Source organism: Necator americanus, chromosome I (genome assembly GCF_031761385.1).
Source record: "Necator americanus strain Aroian chromosome I, whole genome shotgun sequence".
NCBI classification, from domain to species: Eukaryota; Metazoa; Nematoda; class Chromadorea; order Rhabditida; family Ancylostomatidae; genus Necator; species Necator americanus.
In genome coordinates this window covers 24,382,808-24,404,836 of record NC_087371.1, presented here as the reverse complement: position 1 = coordinate 24,404,836, position 22,029 = coordinate 24,382,808, and the positions used below count along the sequence as shown (strand labels likewise).

Genomic DNA, 22,029 nt, shown 5'->3' with positions numbered 1-22,029 from the left:
AGGAAGATCATGTCAAAGAAAGCCAGAGTTTGTGGAAGAGTAAACGAATCAATAAACAGATGAACCGAACGGATAAACAGGATGAGGGGGAAGGAGGGTGACTGAAAGGACAAATGGATAAAGAAACAAATGAAGGAACATGAATCCCGAAATGATAGCACAAGATTCCACTGCTTTTCTGCAACATTACGTCTTTCTCCTTGAAATTCAGGGAACCGAGAGAAGAGCGTTGTGGCGCAAGAGCGCACAGACAATTCACTTTTGTGACGTAGTGGTGCACCACGTCAGAGGTGCTTGGATCTGAAGTAATTGTTTTGGATTGCCGTGCGCACTTTGTTTATTTCTTCTGGTTTCTTCTCGACTGCATGAGGGTGTTGTTAGATTGGAACATGCGATTTTAGGATAGAGGTTCTGACTATGGCCAGCGATAGTCGCTCCTCCGAGATAGCCATGCGGTCCAGGGTTGGACGGACTTCCTCTGATATAGAACGACGAAAAGATCAACAGTCGTACAAAGATACGGTTATAATTGAAAGGAAGGTTAAAACAGGCGACACGCTCAACAAAATAGCCATACAGTACTCTGTAAATGTAAGTCTCGGCTTGTTTGTTAGTTCTGATGCTTGTGAATTGGATATTTTTTCGTCAGTTTGAATCCATGGAACCATTGCACTTTCAGGTTTCCGATATTAAACGAGTGAACAACCTTGTTAGCGACCAAGATTTTGTAGCGTTAACGGTTGTAAAAATCCCAGTCAGCCGGATGAGGCATGCGTTGGGTGTTGGAACTTCCTCTTCTGAAGACGATGAGCACATCATAGGTAAGAATGCCGTTATCATACGTGTGTGTCTCTATGAATAATATATGGTAGAAGTAAGCAGGCAGAACCAGATGTCATTATTTTTCTAGACACTTGCGAGCGTTTGACGAGATTTGTGGTGTTTTCTCTAATTGTTGTGTCGGTAGAATGGTCCACAGGAAGATTGTAGCAAACTATAAATCAGTATAAATCTACGAAAATTTGTGGAGACTTTGCGCAACAAAATCTGCAGTGATAATTGTTACGTAGTAGAGAAATCAGGCCACTGTTTATTATTATTATTATTATTGTTATGCATAAGCAGGATATAGTTTTTCAATTTGCAAGAAACTAATGCGTGGTGTGATTAGTGATTATTGAAATTTTTCTAGAAGAAGTTCCATCCCAACGCTTGGATTCGTAACGTTGTTGGGATTTCTTCCTGTCTATCTCTGATGGATGAGCGCTTGTGAATGTTGTGTTATCGATATTTTATCACTTCTCACTTAGCCCTAAGTGGTACACTCCATTCGCATATCCTAGCACTACATTTCTACAGGGTGACGATTTTTGCTCGGGTTTTACTAAGACTACGCTAAGGCATGCTAGGGCGCTCACTGATTCCAGTAACGCGGTTAACGCCGCTCTCTCTTCCGTTTGATGATTACTGTTCAGTGGTCAACATCGATTTCAACACAACGAAGATGATCTTTCAAATAAAGCTGGACAATCCAGTTACCTCGATAGTTTGTCTTTTGAGAGAATTTCTTGTTTTTTCCCCCGATTGCCGGAAAATTCCATCTGTTCGCGTTCAGAACCTCATAAATTGGGTGCTTTGATTTGTAAGATTTGTTAGTACCTCCCCCTATAGCCAACTGTTTTTGTTAACGTGGTCGATATCCCGTCGTTTTGTACAATTCTCGACTTCGTGTTTAAAAAAGCTTATCCCTCAAAATTTCGTCTGGTTTCACCCAACAATTCATAATATTTCATCTAGTCTAATATACTACGTCGGTATAGTAGTGTTACAACGAACTGGCGCTCGGTGGAGTTGCGTAAGTGGCTACTTTCGAAGCGGGCCGGTGGAGCTAGCAATTAATGTTCAGATTGGGACTTTCGCTAGCTGCACTCATCGCTGCAGTTCAATTGCAGAGAGCGAGGATCCCCTTCCAACTGCTATCACCACCGAGCCGCTTCAAAAGCAGCCACAAGGCAAGTCGCTTTGACCCTACTCTACAGTACTCCTCACCGTCAATATCAATAAAATGGGTAATGAAAATCCGAAAAGAATTCTGAAGGAAGCCTTTGAATTGATTGATCTAATTGCTTTGTTGTTTAACCGCGAGCGACTGTTAGGCTTTCTTCTCCACTACGATTACCATGCATTCTTTCTATGACCCAATTTGTCAGTGCTCATTTCAGCTCTTCAGGTAATGCATTACATCAAAGGTCTCATTGTTCGCATTCATTACATGATGTTAGTCATAGTAGTCGTAATTTGGAACTAGGATTAGCCACTCTTGTCCCTTGTGGTAATTCAACTTTTTAATAACATGCATCGGTTTGATTAGATGCACTGTCTACCACTTCTGTTGTAATTGGCGCGTCTTTTGGGGTATGAAATAATTAAATAGAAATATTGACGTGAGTTGTTTTGGTTAGAACTGCTTCAAGTAATTGACAGCTTCAAAAAGAACCTCAGCGTTTATAATCTAGTTTTTGGTAATTTGTTTAATGAAGAGTTCGTCTATCTGTTGCTGATTTTATTCCATTATTTTATCTTTCGCAATCTTTTTATTAGATTTTCCACGTCTACACCATGACCATTTTTCAGATATCGATGATCGGACTCGCTTGATGGATCCCGACAGGCACTCAAGAGATCCTAGCGTTGAAGAAATTTTTAATAAAACCGATACTGCAATAGGTAAGTGTAGCGTTTATCATGCATGTCCCCCTAACAACATAGATATATTTCTTTCTTGGTGAGTTGTTTGAATTGATTGCGATTCAACGATTGCAATGCAACTTGTAGCAATGCATTCACTACCTGATTTATGCACAGTGTTAGGAAATTGACAATTTTGTGATCTCTCAATCACGAAGAGATAGGGTTAAAGATGTAGAACACGAGTATGACCGCGATCATGCTGAATTCTCTAATTATTCTGAGGAACAATCGATCGAGTTTTCCCGCGACTAGCTTAGCAATGGGTCACATATTCGGGTGCAGACGCTGGACGCATGCCCGCGCTGGCATGTGTGCTTTGTGCGCCTGCGTGCGTTGCTGGGTTTCTTGTAGGAAATTTCGATCGGCAGAGCCGTTTGCCACATCGTTTTTCAGGATTAGATGGAATTGAGCATGATTGCGCTCATTTGTCCCTGCCTTTTCGATATAGAAATCTCAATATCAATAACTTCATGGCATAGTGATGTCAAAAAGACCTGAAGCTCGGTGTACTAGCGTAAGCAGCTGCGCACGAAGTGGAGCGTAGCGGTTGGAATCGTGTTGGAACCCCACCACCGCTCGTCGTTGCAGTTCGAGTGAAACTAGCGATGATTCCAACAGCTAGCTCAGCCGTGCTGCTTCATTTTACGCAACTGCACCGAGCTTATGGTCGTTTTGACCCGACTCTGCTATGTTCAAGTGGTCGTCGGACTTTACTAAAATCATGTAACCAAACGAGATTCATAGCCGACACCAATACTGATTTCTGGACTTAACTTAAAGTACTATTGAAGCTCAAGTAAGAGAAGCGCTTCCCGAAGACGGTATTCCTGGATCGTTCCACTTCGTCGATGCCCGCCCCCCGGATTCTGTTTGCTCCGTCTGGCTTCTAGTTGCTGCAGTTGTGATTATATTCATGGTCGTACCTCTTGTCCTTACTTTTTACGAGGAATCTGAGAAGGAGGAGCATTCATGACTCTTTAATTATTCGTAGTTGGGGCATAGCCCAAATATTCATTCCACATTCTCATGCTCTTTCACTATCTTAATGCTGGTCAGTGTCCTCTTTAGTTTCTTCCCGGGCATGATTATAGTTTATTTCTGTGAGTAATTGAAATGAGAGGATTTATCTAGTGATAATTTCTAGAAATGTATGCAGTTGTATTCTTTGCACATAATAACACATGAATTTTCGGTGGTGAAGGTGATTTGTAATCGTTGACGATATTTGTTTTGTATTTTACACCGAATGTGACAACAACTGTGCGAATGGTTTTACAGTTGATTGTTTTCATCGAGAATGACAGTTTTCTTTGCTTCTTCGCTATGTAGTAAAATACAGAGATGCTTTAAAATAGATTTGAACTATTGAGACAGTCAGGTTTAAAATGAAACAACTACAAATCTGTACAGGTAGACAGCATAAAAGGTGCAAATAAAATGAGAGTATCGTTTAGAGTTTTAAAAAAAGGCGCAACTGCGAACTTCTTTTTGAACCATGATGCTTTGGAATGAAAATAAGAATTTCCTACAACACAGCTGTGTTTGGAGATGTGAGGACAAAACATATGTGCTTGTGCACGCACATGAACCAGATACACACACAACTTCAGTAACATACACAATCGTTAAGAGTGATGTAGACTCAAACAAGACTGATGGTTATAACTTGGCCTCTGGCCTCATTATGTGCCACTGATGATGGTTATAAAACTAGAAATAGTGGCTCATATAACAATACAATTAATGTAACGTGATTATTGATTTACACCAGGAACAACACTGAAATTAGTCCAACTTCCATAGTGTTTCACTCGGTAATTGATTCCCGTTCTTTACATGCAATTCTTGCTAGCTCATCCAGACTTCCGCCACATTTGGAAAAACTGAAATGATTTGCAAGAGAAATTCAATCTTTCCGTAAAACATTCTTGATATGTTCAAGGATAGTGAGCTTATAGTCTACAAAATAATATTCATTTCAAAAAGAACTTGCGAGGAACTCGTTATAATCATCGCTTACCCATTGTTCAAAATGGTGTTGGGAGAATGACTACAATTCGGCTCCGAGCTGCTGCTACTGCTGCTCGTAATACTTTCAGAGTGCGTTATGCGCACCATTCTCTCAGCGGCATCTCGAGAAATCCCGCGAGACTGGAACGTAATTAACAGAAATCCCAACAATTTCTCGAAGAAACAAAATAACCGACCAGAACAAGTGACTGAATGATAACTTCAGGCATAAGAACTTCAAAAACTAAATGTACACCGGGCAGGAAGTATGCATCGTGTTCGCGATCACGCACCCAGGTGAAAATTAAATCAAATAAACTATCCGTTTCATGATCTGAATAACGATGCTGCAGAGAAGAACAAAGCAATTAGTAACAAAGATAGCAATACCTGTAAGTAAACCACCAGTATGCATTTCAAAGCGCAAACTCGAGCGCGGCGGTGTAACATAGCCTTGCACCAAGCTCGTAGTCCAAACCCGTTCAAGAATAGTAATCGCCTCGCGGAATATCTGTATAGGAAAGGATTATGCATTTTTTGTAACAACAAAACAACTAAAAACATACAGTAGGTGCTAAGAGATCAGGTGATGGCGAAGTGTCTGAATGTGTTGTAGAATCCGCAGCAAATGCAGATGCTCTAGGTGGAGAATGGTTTATTGGTTGCCGCTTAGCCAAATAGAGTGATTCTTCAGCGGAAGCTTTTCGTTTTATTCTAGTCCTCGGCACAGGAAGATTCGCTGCAAGTGTAGAATTTCAGCCTTTTTTCGATGCTAAAACTACGTCGACTCAATGCTTAGCTGCCTGACTGAAGTATTTCTGAAGTTGGATGATAGATAAGTTGGAGTCGGAAACAAGCAATACATGAAATCCGGAAGTCCAAAAAATTAGATCTCAACTGTACGTAATGTATAGATTACGTAAAGTTGAGATCTAATTTCCAACTGTGTAGATTAAGAACAAAAGCAGTGTTCTAGAAACGTGACAAATTGAATACATACGTTGCTTTGGGAGCGTTCTGACGTCGACAACACCCTTCGATTTTACTCCAGATATCTGCTTTTCTTCTGGACAAGCTTCACCTATGCCTGCATCTGTTCTTTGCCTTTTCTCCTGAAATATTCAATATCTATAGATTACATTGCAAATACTCGGAACATGCGAATTTAACACACTTCTCCACTTCTACAGGGACATCAGGTTATAGAGGAAAACCGCATTTAGCTTACCATCGCAGAAGGATTAACATCAACTTCAGATAGCTCTTCCTGCAGTGATGTTTCTTTGTTGGATTCAACTTGGCACACTTTTTCCTGAGATAACTCTTCCGTTTCAGTAGGAACATCAGCTTCTTTTGAAGCGGGTTCGGCGAAGTGGAGAGGAGCATCTGATCCCTAAAACAGCTGTCAACATTCTTGACGAATAGTAGAGAATAGAGTCGTAGGTGGAAGTCCTGTTTTTTATTATTACATTATTTTGTTCATTTTCATTTTATTTATTTTATTTTCATCTTATTTATACATTATATTACATTTATTACATTATATACATCTTTATTATACATTATAATATGTTTTTCAAATCTCTTCTAGCTGCAGATTATGTGTATTTATATCTTAAACAAATAAGTGGAAGCGTATAAGCAGGAACTACAGAGAATACGAAAGAGCACAAAGTAAGTGTTTGAAGAAAAACATACCCTTGTCAAACCTCTAGTTTTGAGATACTGCTTCGCAAGTTTGACCGCATTTTTGAGATCATTTTTGGAACTTGGAGGTAAAACATCATCTATTGTAAGTGCTCGTATATGCTGAAAAGAAGAACAACACCTTCTTCAAATTAGCATGAATCTTCTAGAATTTTCACCTTTGGCAAGCAACTGAATGTGGGCGCCTTTTTCAAAGCTTCTGGAACATCAGTAGAAGGCAAAGGGAAGAACACGTAAGTCACTTTCTTAGGGTAACTATTTCTAACCTGAATTTTAGTTGTTCCTCTCAGTACAACCTAAAAATGAATCAAAAAAGTGAGCTCACCAAAGCAGGCCACAAGGGATCTCTACGATATGGAGCCCATACGACATCGCCTTTTCGAATTGCTAGAAAACTTCAGCATTTTTCTTAGTATAAGTACTCATTATAGAACTCACCTGAAGCGGACTTCACCATGATCGTCTTACTACTCATATATCCATAACTGCAAAATAAGGATGAAAAAGCATTTCCTCATATTCTAACACAGAGTATACAGATTTTAGCTCTATAAACAGAAAGAACACATACTCTGAATTTTCCCACCTCCTCAATTCCCAAAAAATGCAATCCTTTGCAATGATAAAAATGCCGATATTGAAAGAGGTACAGATAACGAAAAATTCAACTGTAAAATTGGTAAAATCGCGCACCCATGTTGTTCGGAATTCGCATTGGAGCAACATTTCCAGACACTATTAAAGTAAATTTCTTTAACTTGGGTCAGTATGTGATGAAAGGCTGGACAGCAGTAGTGGAAGGGGTTTCGGGATTCCTCTTCAACTACCTCCTCTGTGTGTGTGAGCAATTCTGATTCTTATCCTTATTTCAGGGTTTATTTCTAAGATCTTCAAACTACGCTATCTCAACTCTAATTAACGCGCTAAGTATTGATGTTCCGATGAGAAACTCCGGAGATGTTATAATCGATTTCAACAAATTTTCTTTTTACTTTCTGATGTAGGGATGTATTATCTTGAAATCTCAAATTTACCCCGGCACCCTTGTAATGATAAAATGTAAACACACTGAAGAGTAGCTTTCTTTAAGGACTTATCGATAGATATTAAACGGGAGCAGCCGCTAAAGAGCAAATCAGAAGTTAACAATGATGTGACTACATTTATTAGCTCTTTGAACATTAAATGTGCAGCTCTCGCCGTTCTCCATGAAGACATCCGTAAAACCCTGACTCACTGGTGAATCAAAGGCAAATGCAGAAATATATACAGTGTCAGGAAATCCTAAATGTAAAGTTACTCAATGAAATATAGTAAACAGCAGGCACGCCGGTAGCAAGTTGAAAGTGTAATTAGTATAAGGACTAGAAATCATAAAAAGCAATCAGAAGTCTATCGACAATTGACAAATGGATATGATGAATGAGCAATAGAGGAAGAGCTAATAGGAACTGGGTCGACTACCATTAACTAGTTTTCTATAACTACTTAACAAAGGTTTCGCCGATGAGCGGGAGAATGACTGAGCAATTGGCAGGAAGAGAATGAGTTGGCAAATCGACATCGCAGTGAAAGTTAAAGGCCAATAAGTACATGCGAAGAAGAACCACACTAAATCAGTTAAAATTGAGCACAAGATACTGGGATGTAACACCTAAGTACATTTATATCACATCAGTTGGAGGTTTCAAGTACTAGGAGATGAAGTACTGACGTATATATTCGTAAGTTGTGAAAGACACCCCAACGGCGATTGGTCCTTTGACCCAATTCATGCTCAGCCCCTTATAGAGTCCACGCTTCAATCCTTCTGAAAAAAAGAAGATTACTAAGAAGAAAGGTGACATTTCTGGACACCAAGTAGACCTCCTTCCACACAAGTCGAACAGAAGGATACAACCACGAAATAAATCAGATGAAAAACACACCCGTCTTGTAGATGGCAACCAATGAACGTAGGACTCCATTATCCGGATGTATCCGACCCGTTTGCATTCTTCTTCTTACGATATCCAGAGGATAGGAAGAAGACTGTCCGATTAAGCCGGCGAAGGCGCCAAACAACATGCGCCAAGGACCGCTTGGGTACTGACCTGTACGCTCCTTAAAATAAACCAAAAATTATGGGAAAAAAGTAGGACAAAAAATAGTCTAGACAAGTGATAAGTTGGCCAACATCGTACCTCATAAGTTAGTTTTAGAGTTTCGTAAGTAAAAAACGAGGCTCCGGCATAGGGCGTAACACCTGAACAAATCTATTTCTCTTTCAATTCTGATACTACATCGCTTGGATTAAGCTGTCTGATTTGATCAATGGTATTATAATTCAGAAATGGAAATAAATTTCCACATTAAAAAGCAACTAAACAGAAACTGGGCAATGCAATGTATAGCCTTTTCTTCTGACGATCAGACAATCTAACCCGATTTATGTAGTGTCGAAAAGAACAAAAAAAGATTCAAGCAGTAACAGGTGAAAGTTACCCTTCCCCACACCCAATAATACAGTTCACTGTTTACTTCTACTTTGAATAAGTATGAGAGATTATTAGAACAAAATAGGATTACAACCTCTCTCAGACAGACTGATATAACTATGGGAAGCGCTTAGAAAATTGCTAGGACTAATCTTCTTCTTATTAAGCTTGTAGAATAACTGTTTCGCTCAACAAATCGTGTATGTACATCGAGTTAAAGTTGTTTTCATACACTCCGTATTGTTACCAACTGGATCTAGATAACGTTGACCATTTCATATGAATATGAATTATATGAAGCCCAAGCTGCGACCAAATGGTGTTTATGGTCCCACTACACACGAGTTGCAAATCATTGCAAACCAAGATTCTCTTCCGCTAGCCACATACGACCGTTTTCACAAATTTAAATACAAAATGCTTCATGTCAGCTGCTGACATTGCACCCTTTAAGTGAATTTCTTGAAAAATATATTTAAAAAAAACAACAACTCATTTCACGTCCTTAACATCAACTTAAAGGCATCACTCCACGAATTTGGGGTGGTACGGGTTTCAGCGCGTAATGCCTATACGGGATCGTAGATTGTGGGGAAGAGGATGATTCCGTCCATCTCTCCCTGTATCAGTGTAAACAGCTTTTGTTCTTGTTGTACAACCTTCGCGCCCCACCCCGTCTGGAATTCGTCCGAATGGGTTTTCGCACGAATCGCAGGCGGGAGGGCACAAGGATGGCGTGCTGCAATGGAGGACGTCGTAAGAAACATCGTTCCGCGTTCGTCCGTTTACAATGATACATGGAGAGATGCACAGAATCATCCTCTTCCCCACAATCTACGACCCGGCATAGGCATTTTCCGGCTGAAATCCGTATCACCCCGGATTCGTGGGGTGATGCCTATGAATCCAAAATGTAATTAACCTTTTCAATGCCCTCTATACTATACAACGAAACTCATTCACGAAGTAACAACCTACAACCGCACGAGTTGGATTATGAGTGTGGCAGCCATATTAGATTAATGACTCGACAGCAAATGGACTCTGCTGTGTTGATTTTGCTCTCCTGCCTTTTTCATGCATTAAAAAGCCTTCTCAAACACAGCAGGTAACACTCAACAATATTTTTTTCTCTGTTTCCCCGCGGAATGGAAGATTAATGCACGTCTTTCTAAAATTCAAAGAAAAATATGATGAATAGTATCTACATACTCCTATCACTTCCTAGGAAAAGTAACTATATATGCCAGGAACAATATATAAAGATAGCAGGATTCGAAAACATCTGTATAAGAGCCTTGTTCAGGAGCAATCGGATACAACGACTTGAACTATCTTTTGTGCATATCACTTGTCCTCCCCTAGTTAGCGCGCTCAGTGATATTCAATCATCTCGCTCATTTTTGTTCACAAAAGTGAGCTTGTACACTGACTCAAATTAAACTATAGAGGAAACAAGACTGTTTAGAAACCTACCCAGTACTGTGGGCCACAAACCGCGGTAGAGGGCAAAAATTCCGTCTTGTCGAGCAGTCTTGACAAAAACCTGGATAAAAGTGCATTTTGTAGACAACAGTGTGTCATGCTGTGAACGAACAAACATCTTACCGACATCAATGTCGCATATTCTTCCTTGGTTGATATTGATAACCGAGCTTTCGCTGTATCCAGAGGATATGTGACACAGGTAGCCGTTGCACCTGCCATCGAGCCCACAATACAACGTTTACCAGGAGTTCTTTTGCTGTACTCATTTATGATTAAAAAGATTACACAAAATAAAAAAGTAGTTTATGAAATATTGGGGATAAAAATGCCAACTAACCCGTCTACGTCTACATTTAACCAGTGGCGGTACTGCTCGAAAGCAGCGAATTGTATGGCAGCATAGGGCGTCACACGCACCATGGTAGCCGAATTCCCGCGAAAAAGAGCAAAAAAACCATGCTCACGGTAAGTTCGAATTACAAATTTAAAAGCGGATTTGAAAGAGTAGCCCCTAGTCGTCGACACTAAAAAAAGTATGGAAATGACAAAATTTGTAAAAGCAATGTAAAATTTCAACGAACCCTGGAAATATATTTTAGTTCGATCGAGAGGGGCAATGGTTGTTTTCGCCACACATCCTGCTACAGCTCCACAGAACAGCGAAGAAACAACACTCGGTCTGCCCTGTAAACACAACGTTAAAACTAAAAAATGACAGTAAGTGCCTCAGAAGAGCCTGTGTTAGCGCCAGGGAATCAAAAATGAAATACTGTTAGGTGATGTAACAAACAACAACACTCTCCAAAACGTCATCAAGCGCAGTGTGACCATGGCTGGTGGTTGTTCTGGCTGGATGGAACGTATACGGTGACCCTTTTATCCGATCGAGACAACGAAGCCTCCACTGAACTGTTGTGCAATTTAATACAGAAATGAGTGCATTCCAAGCAATTCACTTCTAAGGAGAACGGGGTAGCAAGATTTTGCTTCTGCTTGCTTTCTTTGCATTCAGGCCTATATAAATGTCTGCATGGAAAAGAACAAGCACTTACGTTGAAGAAAAGGGGCAAAATCTTGTGGAAAGAACCACAAAATTATGTGTTCTAACTACTAAAATCATAAGTTATAATTTTCAGGTTCTACGACACAGAAGGGAACAGGTTTACGCGATCCTGGATCCCAACGAGATGTCCTGTTCATTATTTCCCAACCTAGTATTATTTTACAAGATTTACAACTGCTCATACACCCACGGCTAGCTATCAGAAAAACACGGAAAAAAGAAAACAAGGGAAATGACGACATCGTCCAGAAAGCTTAAATTAGTGGAGGCCTACTCCCGGAATAGGTAAATTGTATTTGTAAATTTACCCTCAGAGAAAACCTGCGATGAAGTGACTACTTCAACTTTTGTAGCCTCCAGAACACAATGGCATGCTAGGGAACTATGTTGGTTTTAATTCCAAGAAGAGAAAATTTGACTAGGAAAGTTCTGTGGTTTGGGGTTTCTGACGGAATCAACAGTTTCATCATCAACGGAACATCAACATTTCTATGGACGACAAAACATTCGTATTCAAGAAATCATTGCTTCTCAATGTCACATCCACATCCACAAAAAAAGCGCATTAACAATACATTGCTATTTGCTTCAGAAGACTGACAAAGTGTGGATGGTACTTCCTACCATCGACACTTTGTCAGTCTTGCGTTTCAGTGCTGGTATTAGCCATATCTAGCAGCTCAGTCGTAAATAAATGTACAATCAAAAAAAAAAAAAAAAGAGAAAAGTTTGATCAGATCCAGAAAACTAACCCGCTGCCGTCTTCTCAATGTCTCATCGGTGGTGGTAGAGGTGTTCGACATTGTTGTCGATGGAGGATTTCCACAACGACAGGGTGGTAGGCTAGCAAGTCCTCCGTCACCACTCTATCCTTTTTCTCCCACTTTATTCCCTTGAATGAACAAACATTACTGGAACCACTTGAGGTTCTCGACAAGTGATAAACACGCTAAATAAGACGGTGCATTGACATCTGCATATGGAACTCAAGAAACGTAGTGAATGATAAAAGATGTTGATACGTGACTGTAGCCTGCTCGCGAAGGTCGCACTACTCTGCCTGTTTTGTTCACAAAACACATCGTGCTCCATGGGGAAGCGCTGCGTCTCTGTCTGCACGTCACTCTGTGTCTCTGCGATTCCAGCCTCTTTGACCTCACCCGCTCTGTCTGGACGCCTTTGATCCATTCGATCTTGTATTTGAAATTTATTCTTATTTGTTTGTGCTTTTACCTAACGGAAAGCCCATCCACAGAATGGCTATGATGGCTGATGGATGGCCCAGCGCTGCTGGCACAGCACTGAGGAGTTCAATCCCAACTCAGGCTCCGAATCCGCTGCCAACTATCCCGTTGCATCGTTCTATCAACCTGTAAGTTGACGTTGTAATTCCTTGAAAAAATCACCTAAAGAATAGCGTTTGATGACATCTGAGGTCACCGCCCACAAGTTAGAAATGGAACTTACCTGACGGGGATTTCAACAATTGTTCAGTGGCAAGTACATGTTACATCATTTCAGTTTTAACACGTTCAGGGCTGGCTGTTTATTCTAAGTTCTAATTCAAAACTTATCAAATTGAAAGTTCCTCTGAATGAGCCATGCACTATCTTATTCTAACCTTCTTCCGGAGAGTAACTTCCGTGTAGCCCTCGCTGTTACCTTCCCCAACCACTCGTTTTGCTCTAAAATGTTCTATTGAATGGCAGAATGAGCTAAATTCAGTATCGGTCGCAAGCAAAGTCACTATCGTAAAGAACGGAAGAGTTCCGCAGTGCTTACAAGTATATCAGACATAGCCATTCCTTATATTTATTTCTTCTTGCTCTCCTTAGCTATCCGTAAAATTGCCGTTTTCCATTATAATATGGATGTTGTGAAAGCGCGAGATTTGCCTTCGGACACGTAGTCCAATAGTAGGCCGGCCCTTCGATGGAGGTTTCTCTTATGTTGGTGTTATTTTTAGGAAAAATAAAAAATGCTGACCTTAGCGTTGTATTCTAGCTTCGAAAATGATCGTTGTAAGTACTCTCATAGAGGCAATCTTCAAAAAATCAAAATGATCCGTGGTGCACTTATTCTATGTGGGTGTCGCTCAAGTCCATTGTACAATATAATGGAGTATAGATGCAATAATAAAGAGAAGTGTTATTTGAGAAGAATCCTCAAAGACCCTCCTTATGGTGCATAGACTCTTCGCTAGAGTTCCAGGTGTTGTCATCGGTGTAATATTTTTGTTACACGTTCACCTGTAATGTGCAACTGGTATTCATCTCTTGAAAAAGAAAAACTGTATAACCAGAACTGGAGCTCTCAAATACATCCAGTAGAAGCTATGCTTCCAAGTTTTATACTTTGAGTGTTTTATGTCTAGTGTAATCACTATTACTTCTTTTCAGATTCCCTCTGTCTAACTACACTTTTGGTACGAAGGATGCTCAGTCAGAAAGGGATCACTCTGTTCAAGCACGTTTCCAAAGAATGAGGGAGGAATATGAAAAGGTATAGTCGGGTCAGAACGACATGAAACACTATGTAGTTGCGTAAGTGGCTGCGCTCCAAGCGCAGTTGCGGTAGAGAGAGCGGTTGGAATCGAGGTGGACCCATTGCGAACTGCAGCAATAAACAGTGATAACAGTAGTCCTCACTCGATTTTAACCGCTACGCTCTACCGCACTTCTTCAAGCGCAACCGCTTACACACCTGCACCGTACTTCATGTCGTTTTGACTCTATTATCAGCATGACCAGAAATGAGACGATGTTCATCAATATGTTTACGATATACACAATTATAATATAATGTATGTAATTTTTCACAAATAGTTCCTATGATACAAAGTGAATCTTATCTTATATTGATTAGTACGCGAAAATTCTAAAAATGCCCCCTGTAATTTCCAAATTAGGGGGGGGGGAGACAAGTACGGATTTTTGTTTCCGATTTTTAAAACTGCTGCAGGTATATGTTTTTATGTGTGCAGCAGCTTTATCTTGACTCTTCTTTTTCAGTCTTAAAATTTCGTAGATCAATCACATTTCCTTAGGTTGGAATGCGACGTTCAGTCGATGCTGTCCTTATTGTGCATGAACATTCACTCCCTCACATTCTTTTACTGCAGATTGGATCAACCTTCTTTAAACTGTGAGTTTGACTTTCATGTAGGTATATTCGAGATTTCTTTTTGTAAGAATACCTTTTGCACTCCTTTCTGCACAACGTAGGAAGCAATGGATGTATTTTAGACCTGGTGGAGAGCTGGAAGTTGGTGAGGAAGAAACCGATGGAATGAAACGTTTGCTTGATCTTACCCTTGGTAGGACGGACGGTGTAAAAAATGAGTGGAAAATTGAGGTTTGTTTTCGTTGTATTGCTGTTGACTATTTTGTAATTTTGTTTAGATTATTGTTTTCTTTTGTGTGTGTGTGTTCCATCAGTTGTCGTTATACAGGTCACCATTGATATTTCTTGTATTTGTCTATTACCTAGATTTCAATATTGTAAGAAAACACATCCAAGTATTTTTTGACCTAATATCCTATAATCTTTACTTTTAGGATGAGGTCGGAAATTGGTGGAGACCAAACTTTGATCCTCCTCGAGTGAGCTGCCTAATTTATCTTGATTAGTCATTTTGTTTCGTTCTATCTTGAGTTATTTTCCAGTACCCTTACATACCCGCTCACGTCACCAAGCCGAAAGAGCACACTAAGCTTCTTCTGGTGCAGATGCCTGAAAAAGGTAGCCTGCTTTCTTTATTTTTTTTTCTCAAAAAAATGTGCAAGAAGTGGTAGTTTGAAGGAACATTTATTTAATAGTTTCATTGTGCACCAATTTCTAGCCTCTTTCTCCTTTTTTGAACAGACTTACTGGACAACCACAAAACATATCTGTGATCAATATTCCAAAATCACGAAACAGTCGAGATATTATAATTGTGGCACTACTAAATCATACTATATTTGTTTCAAGCAATGTTTGCCGTTCCGAAGAATTATAAGTTGGTAGCGGCACCTCTTTTCGAGTTGTACGACAACGCTGCAGCTTATGGTCCTCTTATTGCTAGTCTCCCAATGGCTCTGAGCAGGTTTGATTATTTGTTAGTTTCTGCCTTTTACATCCTCAATCTTTTGCTCACCTTGGTAACTTTTTTGTTGTAAAAACTGTTTTTTGCTTGTCAAGAATACCAATTATGCTTTTTTAAGATTCAACTTCATTTACAACGGCGTCGTGTGAAAGTGTGACAAACTTCCTATATTTTAATACTCAAAGTATTTTGTCATTGTTTTTTTTTTGTTGAATAAAATTCCGTCGATTATCACTGCCAGTTTTGTTGTTCATAACTATTTTCTTTGTTTGAACGTTGATCTCTCTTGTGTTGCTTCTGTTTATACTGCTATGTAGAAATTTATGGTATCTTCCATGAATTTGAGAAATGTTCCGTAATCGTATTGTAATGATTTGTAGGGATTAATGAAGAACTTCCTAGGCAACTTTTATCGTAATAGAATGATGCTAAAACGTAAAAGAAGGGAGAATGCTTGGAAGCTACCACAACATGTGTGGTTCTTGCGGCATTTACTTTTGTGTTCATGAAACAGAACGTAGTTCATTGTGAATGGAGAATGAAAGAAAAAATTCTACAAACTCAGACACACTTCTTTCGAAGAGAAGCGAATGAATGCATTAGGCCCTGCTATTCTTCTTATACGCTACTGAAGTAGGGTAGGACACATTCAGTTTGTGTTTGTAAATATCTTCTAGTACTCGTTTATATTTACGATTGGAAATCGTGGTCGTTGCATGGTGGTATGTTCCATTTAGTAGCGCATGAACCATAAAAATGACCCAGCAGTTAGGTTAAGATGTTGGATTGCAGCAAACGTTGCATTATTACGAAGACAGTTAAAGCGAAGAAGGAAGAATCAGGATATTTCAACTTCGAAACTTCTTGCAGAATTGGCATTTCGATGGACCAGCAAAGTAGAATAAAAAGACTTGATTGCACAATACTTGTTTATTCGTTGTGGAATTTTGTGCAGTGCGCTTCGATAAGCGGCTGCGCTAGAAGCGGCGCTGTTGGGATAGGGATTCAATCGAGCTGGGACCATCACGAACTGAAGAAAGGAATGATCTCAGCAGGCCTCCCCCGCCCTCGCAAGAATCAAAAAAGAAATTCTTCCATTCGGGGTTGTAAACGGAGGGCGTTGGAAACGATGGGAGCGTGGAGGTGTGGGGAAGTGTGCAGTAAGCAGTAGTAAATGGAGAGTAGCACGATAACAAGGACAAAATATTAAGTAGCATTAAATAATTACATACATTACAAAGTATTATATCAAGTTTCAGACGTAGGGCAGTAATATGGAAGCATCAACATTTTGTTCTGAAGATGTACGACGTGTTGACAACTTGATATTGGGACAACGCAGGTCCCACATCCCGCTGAACCAAAGTTTCGCAAAAGAGATAGAAACTTGAAACTATTCCTGAAAGATGAAGAACTCGGTTATGGGTAGTTTGCAGTTTTTCAAACGTGGATCAAGCAGCATGAGCATTAATGAGCAGAAAAGCTCAAATTCCGCACACATTGTTAGGTCTGGGAGATCGCGAATAACTTCGTAGTAAAAGCACTTTGAGAAATGTTTTTTTGTAGTACTTCGCAGAAGAAGATTTGTGCATTATATTGCTGTTTTTTGCTACCTACCAGTTTTTTATTCTGAAATTTAGATGTGTTTTTTATTTTTCTTGTGTCTGAAACTTGCCAAAATCGCAAAAGTAAATTCAAGACGAGAAATTTCCGTACCAGATACATATCACACGATGTTCAGGGCTTCTCCGTTCTTCCGAATTTTTGAACGGAAAAAGATTGGAAAAATATAGTTTTTTCATCCTTTTCAGATAAAAAACTACCTAAAATATTTTTCTTGGTTCTCTTATCTTCCTGTCATAACAACGTGCACAGAAGCTGAGTTTTTTGGTCTTTGATTCCTACTAGATCGATTTCTAAACTGCTGAAAGCTACGTATAATTTGTTTTAATTCTTTATCTTTTAGAATCTTTAGCTTTAAATTTCTAACTTTTTTGCAAAAATTTTACTCAGCGAGGTATCGAACCTGCACTCGTCCCGTTATCACATTGTTGCCTTCGCTTCTGTAGGCCACCGAATTTCACATTTGGCATTTGTTCTTCGGCCATTTTCCGACTCTGAAACAATCTCAATATATCGGGGATGTATTCGAGGGGATCGTGTCCCATCACCCCGCTTGACTCTGGTCCCTTCATGTCGTTTTGATTCTACTCTAAAACGAAAATATTTACTGCTAGAAAAGCAACTGAAGGGGGTAAAGTGACGGAGTCAAACGTTGTTTCCCGATAATTACGGTTGATATTATTAGGATTAGGTGGGTGTGGCGCAGTCGGTTAGACGTCCGTTGTAATCACATGGTCGAGGGTTCGAATCCGCCCTAGTGCTCACCAACCTTTCATCCCTCTGGTTTCGATAAATTGGTACCAGACTTGTCTGGGAGGATAAAAAATACTGACTTGATCATCGGCCGGCCCCCGCAAGTCATTGTATACGCGAACACGCGTTCCAAAACCTCAACGATTACGAATTCCAGTAAAACGCATTGGCGCATCCCGAGTGGATTGTTACGCCAGTGACTTTATCCTCTATCCTTTTTATTATTAGGATTAGTTACTCCGGACTAGGTTAATTAGACTGCATTTATGTACAGTCGAGTCAAAAATTTAAGATAAGCGGTGCATTTGCACAATACAGGTAACGGATGTAGTTTTTGATGTTGAAGCGCTCCAGTCTTGACTGGAACTTCTCAGCCAGTACTCAAACAGTTATCTCTCAATCAGATATCTGTTTCTTTGGCTCATCTTTATATGACAAAGGCAGGGAAAGAGCTACGTCGTATGTTTTGAGAAAGTCTGCGTCCCACCGCACGGCCCATGCCTAATTTTTCATGAAGCAGATGGCATTGTGCCAGTTGCGTTGCGCAAAGCATTACATGAGGCGAATTTTCCCCGTGCAAAACCCATCAATTAATGACGATTCGCACTTTGATTGGCGACGTTTACAGTTGCCTATTCTCTACCGTAACCTAGCGATGGTTATTGAAGCAGTGTATCGTGCTCGATGCGTGATTATAGTAAATCAGCCCAAATACCACACATGTTTACGGTAGCGTTAACATTTTGAATTTTGTAGTTTTTGTTGAGATGCCCTGATAGCTGTGTGTATTTCTTGTATGCTAAAAAAAATTATGGACGCTGGTGTTGTCGCACATGAGTGAGAGTTGCGTCACTTTCATGGAACAGATCTAAGGAAGCTACGACAGGATTACCGTAGGCGAAATACCATTTCTTCCACACACAGTTGTCGGATGACACTTTCACCTTTATGACAAGAGATGAAGAAGATCCTAGATCCTGGCACAACAATAATCACACGTGGTCGATCGATCGTTCGGATAGGATCGGTGGCAGCAGAATTCCAGAAAGGCACAAATCCTTGAGTGCAAGTAGTACTTGCTTACTCGGGAGGATTGTTCAGGAAAAAACTTTCCTTTGCTATAGTACTCCAGATAATAGTTGTTCTGTTTCACAGGAAGCTTAAAAACTATATAGTGCTTTACCTTCCTCCATTTCTTGAACGAGATGTAGATCATCGCTCAGTTGAGAACTTCTGTGTAAGCAATCTTAATGTCGATCGTGAGCGGCCTGAAAGCGTAAAAACCCCGAATGCGCTTATATTCAGATCTGATTAGTTAGTTTTAGCAAAGCAGTTGCACAGAAGAATCTCAAAAGTGGAAGGATATTCTATCGATTATTTCCACTAATTTTTTACTTCTTTTTCTTTTTTCTTTTATTTTGTGCTGAGAAAACGTCAGCAGAGTGCTCTTAATACTGACAACGGAACGAAAAAGTGTAGGAATTAAAAGGTTGTGATTTCAAAAAAATTTGCATTGAAAATTCAAAATTGAAAATGTGATTAAATAAAATATAAGAAAACGAGGTTCGATAGTTAGAGAACTGTTATTTTTTCTACTTTTTTGAGTATGAAATATCATTTTTTTCGGATTTTTGTGGATCGTATGAGGCTACATACATCGCGGAAATAAAGACCACCATTGACATGTACTGAGGTAACATTGCTAGGTTCTGCATTCCTACCCACCGTCTTCAGTCCTACTAACGACTATTAGTAGTACAGTTCTAGTAATACATACAGTACATGGAAACTCATAGGAATAAGAAAAAAAAACCGCTGTATCATCTCCAATAATTAGAGGGGACCCTTTCGAATCTCAAAACAATGCTCGATTAGGCACATGCCTCTCATGTAGAACGGAAACTGATGTCGACGTGAGGCTTTGATGTGTTTCTGAATAGATTATGTCATCAAAGGGCGGTGTCCCCGGGGTGTCTCGACGAGAAACGCATAGATAGCATCTGACAGCTTGCCATATGCGAATGCTCAGGCACTCAAAGCACTTTGAAGATCAAACCCCGATACGTTACCGTAGAAATGTCATTTTAAGTGGGAAGAGAGTTATTGGAAAGTATCTTATGACAGCTGAGTCAATCAGTAGACGTGCACCTTGCCGCTTGGTAATGTGTAATTTCCAGCGATCAACGTTACGTAACAGGTCACTGCGGGCACCTGGCTGTTGCCTCGTGGTAGTTTCTGGATCGTGAATAGAACCGCTGTATTCCAAAACTCAGTTTGTAGAGGTCACTTTAACTATACCTCATGTATACCAAATACATAACATACCAAATACATATTTATTCAGAAAATGCAGGATTTAATGGAAGTTTGCAGAAATCTCCAGTGCCGAAGAATTGGTTCAAAAACAACTGCCTTCAAATCTTTGTACATTTCTCAGTGTGCATTGCCTTTTCAAATATTATTTAAATAAATTAAATATAATAGGAGGTGATACCTGTAGTACTGGTATAAAATATACTGTAGAAATGTGCGACGTTCTTTTTTTATAAGTTGAATTACTACGATTTTCAGTGGGCATACTGACGACTTTCCACTACAAACTCGGAAACCTTACCATATTGTAGTACAGCTACTTAGCATCCTACCAAATCTCATGATGGCTTTTTTTTTGCACTTTAGATATAAATGATACGGTTTTGTTTCAAAATTTCTTTCAAATTACATAGGGTTAACAGAATCGGTTTGCCAAGAATAACGCTTATTTACGGTACATATCATATCAGCATCGAATGTGGATGGATGTAGTTCCAGAACGAAAAGGTTGAGAATCGTTCATAATGTATGCGATAAGAGAGATTTTCTTGAAGTCTGACTTCTAGTTCTAATCCTAAATTTGTTAACAACAATAAACGTATAACATTAGAACAAGAAGAAGGAAAAGGATTAAGAAAAAACATCTACGAAGACTCAAATATTGATTACCCAAGATAAAGAGTTTTTTCTTCACTGTCCTCTCCACTTACTATCACTTTTTTTTCGGAACAGCAGAAAATAAACGCCCTCTTGAGTGAACCTTCCCCCCCCCCCCTCCCCTGAGCGCGTAGGCGTAAAATCATGTCCCAACACTACGATTCCATGAACACGACCCTATCAACTGATCCTCATGCTTTCGATCCAAGAACAGGTGTTGATGTCTTTTGTTGGCGCGGTTACGCAACAGGGGTCGGCGAGGGTCAGCTACCAGATGACGCATTTCCGGGAGCGGTAATACGGTACCCAGTCTCGGCGAAGTGTGAGGTGCCACATTGTCGAAAAAAATAAGACTACTTGCAACTTGAACAGATAGTTGAAATATCACTGTTGAAGAACAAGAGTCTCATCGAAGCTCTTAATTTCCTACCCTTTCTAAGTAATTAGCTAGGACTCTTCATAGTAAAATATTTCAATTTTCTTTGCAAATGCATGTAGTAGAAATATGACAATGATATGAAAAGTTCCAGTTACTTTTCCGGGTCTTCTTGAGTCATTTCTCTATCATCGGATAGCGCGCTATTGCGCAATCAAGTGTTTCTGGGATGTAACAAGGACCACCTTGCAGACACCTGCTGCTGGACCCTATTCAACATATCACCGAACACGTAGTATGTGTGCAATCGCATCATGGACCCTGAACATATTTTACCAGAGTAAATATCGAAAATGACATCTTCACTTCTCTTTTCCCATGTAGCCTAGACGATCCTAACCCTTTCAGTGTCGAAAGCTCCGCCGAATCCATTGTCCAGCGGACTGGAGGAGCATTTGTTTCGAGGATGAAGCATCCACTTGAATCCCGTGTTGCATCCACTATGTTTAATAGAGCAGCACTTATCGCGAGGACCACCATAGAGGACCTTCGCGCTGGGCTCACCGCCACATTCAGGAGTCAGGTTGAAAACGAAGGCCATGCTTCCGGGTGAGTAAACGGCGGTAGACGGTAGCTTGTCAGGGATGCGTCTAGACGCCCCGCCCTCTGCTCAATCGCTCCAATGAGATATGAGCTCTGGGCCACGCCCCCATTGTTGCTGTGC

The 22,029-nt window shown here is 40.0% G+C and overlaps 4 protein-coding genes across 9 annotated transcripts; 2 read left to right on the top strand and 2 right to left on the bottom strand.

The window, feature by feature from the left end:
- Window positions 1-59: 59 nt before the first annotated feature.
- RB195_006729 (uncharacterized protein) lies at window positions 60-3,724 on the top strand (the record flags this gene model as incomplete). 2 transcript variants are annotated; one of them, XM_064179972.1, is made up of 6 exons in its annotated part: window positions 60-97; window positions 273-305; window positions 402-591; window positions 680-821; window positions 2,635-2,727; window positions 3,543-3,724. In XM_064179972.1, 6 exons carry the CDS (start codon window positions 60-62, stop codon window positions 3,722-3,724), a joined length of 678 nt encoding a protein of 225 aa, XP_064036884.1. The 2 variants fall into 2 exon arrangements, with proteins under 2 accessions (XP_064036884.1, XP_064036885.1); XM_064179971.1 differs by lacking the exons at window positions 60-97; window positions 273-305 and having other exon boundaries at window positions 418-591.
- An 834-nt stretch (window positions 3,725-4,558) lies between these two features.
- Window positions 4,559-12,299, bottom strand: RB195_006728 (uncharacterized protein; the record flags this gene model as incomplete). Of its 5 annotated transcripts, XM_064179970.1 has the most annotated exons (23): window positions 4,559-4,634; window positions 4,772-4,902; window positions 4,959-5,095; window positions 5,152-5,272; window positions 5,328-5,500; window positions 5,762-5,873; window positions 5,990-6,154; window positions 6,460-6,570; window positions 6,627-6,734; window positions 6,794-6,855; window positions 6,907-6,953; window positions 7,055-7,136; window positions 7,696-7,752; window positions 7,933-8,079; window positions 8,183-8,278; window positions 8,397-8,571; window positions 8,652-8,713; window positions 10,422-10,491; window positions 10,554-10,689; window positions 10,771-10,957; window positions 11,015-11,117; window positions 11,224-11,337; window positions 12,249-12,299. In XM_064179970.1, 23 exons carry the CDS (start codon window positions 12,297-12,299, stop codon window positions 4,559-4,561), a joined length of 2,523 nt encoding a protein of 840 aa, XP_064036880.1. The 5 variants fall into 5 exon arrangements, with proteins under 5 accessions (XP_064036880.1, XP_064036881.1, XP_064036882.1 ...); XM_064179968.1 differs by lacking the exon at window positions 11,224-11,337; XM_064179969.1 differs by lacking the exons at window positions 7,933-8,079; window positions 11,224-11,337.
- A 453-nt stretch (window positions 12,300-12,752) lies between these two features.
- Window positions 12,753-15,732, top strand: RB195_006727 (uncharacterized protein; the record flags this gene model as incomplete). The annotated part of the gene is made up of 8 exons (XM_064179966.1): window positions 12,753-12,868; window positions 13,896-13,998; window positions 14,543-14,640; window positions 14,742-14,850; window positions 15,054-15,098; window positions 15,162-15,237; window positions 15,469-15,583; window positions 15,702-15,732. 8 exons carry the CDS (start codon window positions 12,753-12,755, stop codon window positions 15,730-15,732), a joined length of 693 nt encoding a protein of 230 aa, XP_064036879.1.
- Window positions 15,733-17,592: 1,860 nt separating this feature from the next.
- On the bottom strand, window positions 17,593-21,906 carry RB195_006726 (uncharacterized protein; the record flags this gene model as incomplete). Its single annotated transcript, XM_064179965.1, has 2 exons — window positions 17,593-17,700; window positions 21,706-21,906. 2 exons carry the CDS (start codon window positions 21,904-21,906, stop codon window positions 17,593-17,595), a joined length of 309 nt encoding a protein of 102 aa, XP_064036878.1.
- Window positions 21,907-22,029: the final 123 nt, after the last annotated feature.